This window comes from Lepidochelys kempii, chromosome 8 (genome assembly GCF_965140285.1).
Source record: "Lepidochelys kempii isolate rLepKem1 chromosome 8, rLepKem1.hap1, whole genome shotgun sequence".
NCBI classification, from domain to species: domain Eukaryota; kingdom Metazoa; phylum Chordata; order Testudines; family Cheloniidae; genus Lepidochelys; species Lepidochelys kempii.
The window spans coordinates 90,079,269-90,085,437 of record NC_136387.1 but is presented as its reverse complement, the minus strand read 5'-3'; the positions used below and the strand labels follow the sequence as shown (position 1 = coordinate 90,085,437).

General features: G+C 44.6%; 1 protein-coding gene across 1 annotated transcript in view; it reads left to right on the top strand.

The window, feature by feature from the left end:
• Positions 1–2,431: 2,431 nt before the first annotated feature.
• CACHD1 (cache domain containing 1) overlaps positions 2,432–6,169 on the top strand; it is a 185,405-nt gene continuing 181,667 nt past the window's right edge. Inside the window, exon 1 of the mRNA XM_073357445.2 lies at positions 2,432–2,998. Coding sequence (XP_073213546.1) covers positions 2,747–2,998 — 252 coding nt within the window. The 5' untranslated portion in view covers positions 2,432–2,746. The remainder of the gene's footprint in view (positions 2,999–6,169) is intronic.

The window sequence follows — 6,169 nt, the reverse complement described above, 5'->3', positions numbered from 1 at the left end:
ATTGGAAGGTAACATTTGCATTATTCGGGTACCTTGCTGGTCTCTAAACTAACTATAACCATTCAGGAAAAAGACCTGGGCATCACTGTGGGGTGGTCAGTTGAAATTCCTGCTCAATTTGCAAAGTTAGTCTAAAAAGCAAACTAAAGGTTAGGATGGACAAGAAATGGGTTAGAAAATAATACTGAAACTCTAATAATGCCACTAGGTAATACTCTGTTTATTGCTGGTCAATCTGTACCAAAAAAAGACATTGCTGACGAAAATTATCAGTGGCATGTTAAGGCTATAAACAAAGAGAAACTGAAAACACAGGGTCTGTTTATTTAAAACAATGAATCAGAGAAGATACCATAAAGAACATGAGTACTATAAAGAAGGTAGATCCCACTTGCCCCTTCTCATAGTACTGGAAAAAGGATATAGTCAATAGAAATGAAAGACAAAAAAATTAAAATTGATAAAAGGAAATACTTTTTATACATAATGTATTATTGTGGAACTCATTGCTGCAAGATATCATGGATACCAAGAGCTTAGTATGATTTTTTTTTAATTAACCATTTAAATGGATATAGTGAATATCCAGTTACAGTAGACAGGATGTTTTTTTAAACAGTTTCAGGACATAAACCAACTGTTTTGATGGAGATGAGAAAGATACTTCCCTATGGAAGGTTATTTCATAATTGGGGTGTCTAGCACCTTCCTCAGGATTATGTGGTATGGGGTCATCGTCAGAGAAAGAATATTAAATAGATGGACCACCGGTCTGATCCATTATGTTAATACCTCTGTTTCTATCTTCCTAATTTACAACTCCAATGTGGACATTATGCCTCTCATTTATAATAGTTCCTCTTCTTGACATGTGATAGAAAAGTGGTGTAATAAAGGTATGATTAGCGGGAATGTTGGAGAGGCTGATCATTACTTCCTGATGCTAGTCACAAGAACTGGATTAAAATGTTATCTCATGTGGCAGGGATCAGTATCCACTGATTCCAGTGGTTTCTATTAAAGTGGTTAAAGAGGTTTCTCTGCATCACTTTCAAAGTGATTGTGTTCCCATAAGAGTGCTTCACTGCTTAGAAGTCAAAGGAGATATTTTGCCAGAGTTTTTGGCCTGTTATATTTTCTCCTCTTTATGCTGCATTACCCAGAAGGAAACTTGTCATTTTGTGTTGCTGACTTTAGCATGCATTCTTGTTTTTCTCTGTTGCATCATAAATATTTTCTTAAGACCCATTGCTTGACACCAGTCTATGTTATGCTGTGCCACATTGGAATGGGTGTTCTATTGCTCAGGGCTTCAAGAAGAGACGAAGTCACACATACTTGCGCACTGAAAATTTTAAGACGTGTGGTGATATTTTAAGAATATGCTCATAGAATATTAAACAAACAGAATACTTTCCAGTGCTGCTGCCGAGAGCCATACTTCATTCTCTATTACGTGACATGACTGTTTTGAATTTGTTTTTTCCCTGTTCTGCTGCTTGCAGTCTGTACATAGAAACCTAATATTCCTAGAAGAATATCTGTCCCAAACCCCATTTTGTATACAGAAAGTATAGTGAAACTGGTCCACACCTAGAAAGAGAGAGATTTTCACAGGTTAAACCTATACCATTTATAATTAATGATAGGAACAATATTTTGTTCTTCTGTAGCATCTTCCATGAGCATCTCAGTGCACTTTACAAACATTAATGACTCAAAATGACCCATTAAAATAACATTTATTATTATTTCTGTTTTCAGACAGGGGACCTGAGCTATGCAATGTCTTGCCCCAGCTAGGAATAAGACTCAGATCTCTTCCCTCCCAGACCTGAGCTTTTGCCACAAGGTTGTGTCCTGGCCACCCTCCGTTCTGACCTTTTCACAAAGATCAAGTGTGTCGCATCAGTTTAATATCTGCTCAGTCTTCCAGCGGGGAACTACCCATCCTCGGGGAACGGACTTGAGGTTCCAACCGGTCTACACGCTCACAGGTTTATCAAAGTCAAAATTCCAGCACCCCATCCGCTGGTGGGTGAGGCCTCCGGAAAAGGCAGGCTGGCTGTCAGTGTGAGATCCCTTGGGGTCGCAGCCAGGTAAATATGGTGGGCCTGCTGTAGGTTGAGCGAACACCAATGCACACTCCAGACCCGCAGAGAAGAGGAAAATCCTGGCTGGGAAGTTGCAGAAGGTTTGAAGGCCTGCGAAGGGGCGTGTGCACCCCCCCCCCCTCCCGGCTCCCCACTACCCTCCCCGCGTTTCAAGCACACCACTGAGGCGTGCACCGAGCCCGCGAGCAGCTTGGTGGCACCAGACACCTCCCTTTCCCCCCTTGGTGACTCCGATCCCGGCCCGGCTCCTCCCCCTGCTCCGCAGTTTCCCTCCCTCCGCAGCCACCGCTGTTTTCAGTCGGCAGCGAAGCGGAGCCCATCCCGAAGCTGGCTCAGTGCGCCCGGAGCGGGAGCGCCGGCGGGCGGGCGGGCGAGTTAGGTGCGCGCCGCGGGCGCCGCTTGGCCCTCCGGGGAGGAGCGTCAGGGGCAGGCTTTTGCGTCCCCAGCATGGAGGGGTGGGCCGCCGCGCCCCCGAGCCCCGCGCCCTAGTGGGACCCCTCCAGGCCAGGGAGGGGCTGCCCAGAAGTTTGGGAGGCGCTGGGGAAAGTTTGCTGCGGGGGGGGCTGCGCGCTGCGGCCCGGGGAGGGAGGGTCCGTCCCCCCCGCCGGTCTCTCCAAGGCGCCCGCGGCAGCATGGCGAGGGGGGCAGGTCGGGAGGAGGCCGCCTGGCCGGCGCGCTGCTCCTCCGGCCGCCGGAACCCCCGCTTCCTCTCCCCCTGGCGTCGGGGCAGCGCTTTCCAGCGGCCCCTCTGGCTGGTTTACATGGCGCTTCTCTGGAGGCTCAGCGCGGCCGAGACGGAGTTTTCCATCTTGGATGAAGCGCAAGTTTTAGCCGCTCAGATGAAGAAACTTGCCACAGAGGAGCTGGGGGTCGTCACTATGCAGGTACCGTTCCCCCCCACGCCTCTCTTCCCCCCTGCCCTCTTCTCCTTCCTTCCTTCCTTCCCTGCCCCTTGTTCTCTTCCTCTCCTTTCCCTGTGTGCGCTCCCTCTCTCCTGCCTCTGCTCCTCTCTCCCTTCATCCTTTCTTCCTGGTTTTCTTTCTTCTATCTGGCTCCTCTTCTCCTAATTCTCGCTCCCTCCTCCTCTCGCTCCTCTGCTTCATTCCTGTTTTTCTTTCCATTTCTTTCTTTGCAAACTTCCCTCCCGCTTGTCCCCCCACCCCCGGTCGCCTTTCTCCCCCGCAAGCCCCTCGCTTCTGCCCCGACTTGCAGGGAGCCGGTGAGAGCCCTGTGGCTGTGGAGTCTCTTCCCACAGTGGCCACAGTTCCCCCCACCATGCAGCTTTGCCTGACACACAGACGACCCCCCGTCCTCCCTCCAGTCAGTAGGGGTTGTTTTTTGTTGCCATTTGCTGATCAGTAAGCTCCTGGATCGTTGTGGTTTAGTGCATCCCTATAAAGTTTTGAAACATGACTCCCTGTTGGAGGCTGTTGCCTCGTGGGGCAGGGATACTTTGTATTTTATGAGGGTCTTGAAACTGACTATTTTGCATACTTTTGTCTCTTCAGTTTCAGGGACCTGTGCCCTTTGTGAGGCAGAGGCAAGCTTGATCCTTGATAAATCTTTAGGTGGATTTGATTATTGTTTTAAAACTCAAAAAGTATTTCCTTCTTGGACTTTGGTTCTGTTTTTTGTTTATATTCATGACTATATACAATTCCCGAAAACTAACCAACAGCATATATGTGTGTGTGTATGTATGTGTATATATATATATATATATCTCCTGAGCTTTTAAATTAAGAATACTGAAACTTTTATTTCGCAAGATTCAAAAAGAGGTTTTGAATTGTAAACTTTAGGTTTATTTATAAGACAAGCTGTAATTGAAGGTGGATATTTTGAGACTTCTTTAAGTATAGCAATATTTAAAGCTGAATTTTAATACTAACTGGTTTTGAACAAAGTCCTTTAGGTCCATGTACAATTTTAGCTTTTTCATCTCCAAATATTTTTCTTTCTGATGTCAGTAAATCACAAACTGTAGTTCCTTCATGGAAGGAGAGGTTTTTTTATATGTGGAATTTACACACAGATGATGATGAGATAGGGAGACCATTCTTTCTGAAGGGAATATGCAATTTGACAAATTTATTATCTTCCTGCATCTCATTTCCTGACATTGTAATTTCTATCAGCTCCAGGAGGAGAGAGGTGATTAGGAATTATTTGTATCCCTGCCTTCGTGGTTGCATATTAATGATAGTACAACTACTTTCAGTAAAAATACTGAATGCATCTGATGAAGTGAGCTGTAGCTCATGAAAGCTCGTGCTCAAATAAATTTGTGAGTCTCTAAGGTGCCACAAGTACTTCTTTTCTTTTTAGTAAAACTACTGTGATTTCTGTAATCACTGGCTGGAATTGCATAGGATGCTAATAGCTATGTTACAACAATCAACTACAACATACACACACAAAAAGTGAAATCGGATCCCAGATGCACTGCAATCCAAGGTATAGGCAGTACCAAACGCAGTTTTAAAAGCCTCACAAATTGAGTAGGTGACACTTTTATGTGGTCAGCAGGGGTCCCTCCCCAAATGGCCCTTTATCTTCTCCAAACTGGCTTCATTCTACCACCTTTGAAACATCATTGTGTTGGCTGGCCTCCTAGGGCTGGGGCTTTGTCCAGGAAAATACCAAGCTGTTGTCTTGTCTTTTATAATCAGACATGTATGTAAATGACTTCACTTAACAAGGTAGATAGAAGTAAATTATTAATGCAGAGAACATTAGGGAAATCACTTTTTCTGTCTAGAGATCTAGAGGCATATTTACCACCTGAAAATTATATATATAGTCCTATAAATGGTGGAGCTTCTGGTTAATGGAAATTAAATGAGTATGATCATATTTCTCAACTTATTTCTCCACTGTAAAAAAAAAAAACAACCCTTCTTGACAAGTGCTAGCAGCTTCAACACGTGTCTTCTTTGGTTTGTTTTTAGGTTGTTTCTTTTTTAAAGTCAGCTCACATAAAACATATGCTCAAAATTATCTTCCATAACAACACCTCATTGTGTTGTAGGCAGGCATAAAATGAACCAGGTTCCTCCACAAGAATTGTAGCCGGTCGTGGCTATTGGCTTAGGAAGCAAGCTTGATGCCAGGGTATAGGTATGCAAAATAACAACACTAAATGCTGTGTGCATTTATTGTTACTTGAATCGTGTGAGGCCAAAAGCAGTTAATACAGTGAAGCCAATAGTTGACAGGATGAGCCCTAGATTCTTTAAAATATTTGGCCGTTTTAAGTCCCATCAAGCCAATTTGAACGTTCCCCACTTCCTCCGTACATTGCTACAGCTGTTTCAGATTAAAAACTGGTTGAAAACAAACTCCCTGTGACTTTAGAAGCTTCTCTGATGATCTCTTCCAACAGTTGAACAAAAATCTTTATAAAATTTCAACTCTTTAAATTTAAGCAGTTAGTCCTCAAAAAGGGCTGCATGCAATTAAAACAGAATTATTATCTTTGGTATTTATGTAGTGCTGTTAGTGGACTATATGGTAGGAAAGCTGTGCCAGTCAACGTGTTCCATGTTCCAAAGAGCTGTCAGTCTGTGGGCAAAAGTTTGTTATACTACATTGTTCTGTATTGCACTGTGTGATCAGGTATCCTTCCTATTGGAAGGCATTTAGGAACAAATGAGGTTTAACCAAGATGGTCAGCGAAGCAACCCCATGGTCTGGGTGCCCCGACACCTCTGACTGCCAGACGCTGGGACTGCATGATGGGGATAGATCACTCGATAATTGCCTTCTTCTGTTTACTCTCTATGAATCATCTGGTGCTGGCCACTGTCAGAAGACAGGATACTGGACTAGATGGACTGTTGGTCTGACTCAGTATGGCCGTTCTTATGGGGTTTTGGAGAAAGAATGAGGGAGCTTTGTGTACCTTAATTGGGAGGTTGCTCTAAGCATGGAAGAAGCCCCAAAAGCGGGAGTGAGTGAAAGAGACAAAGGAAGTGGCTAGGATTAGTGCTTGGGCAGAGTTAAGAGCATGATAGGGAGGAGATGAGGGCCGAGTTGTGGAGAGCCAGGAAAGT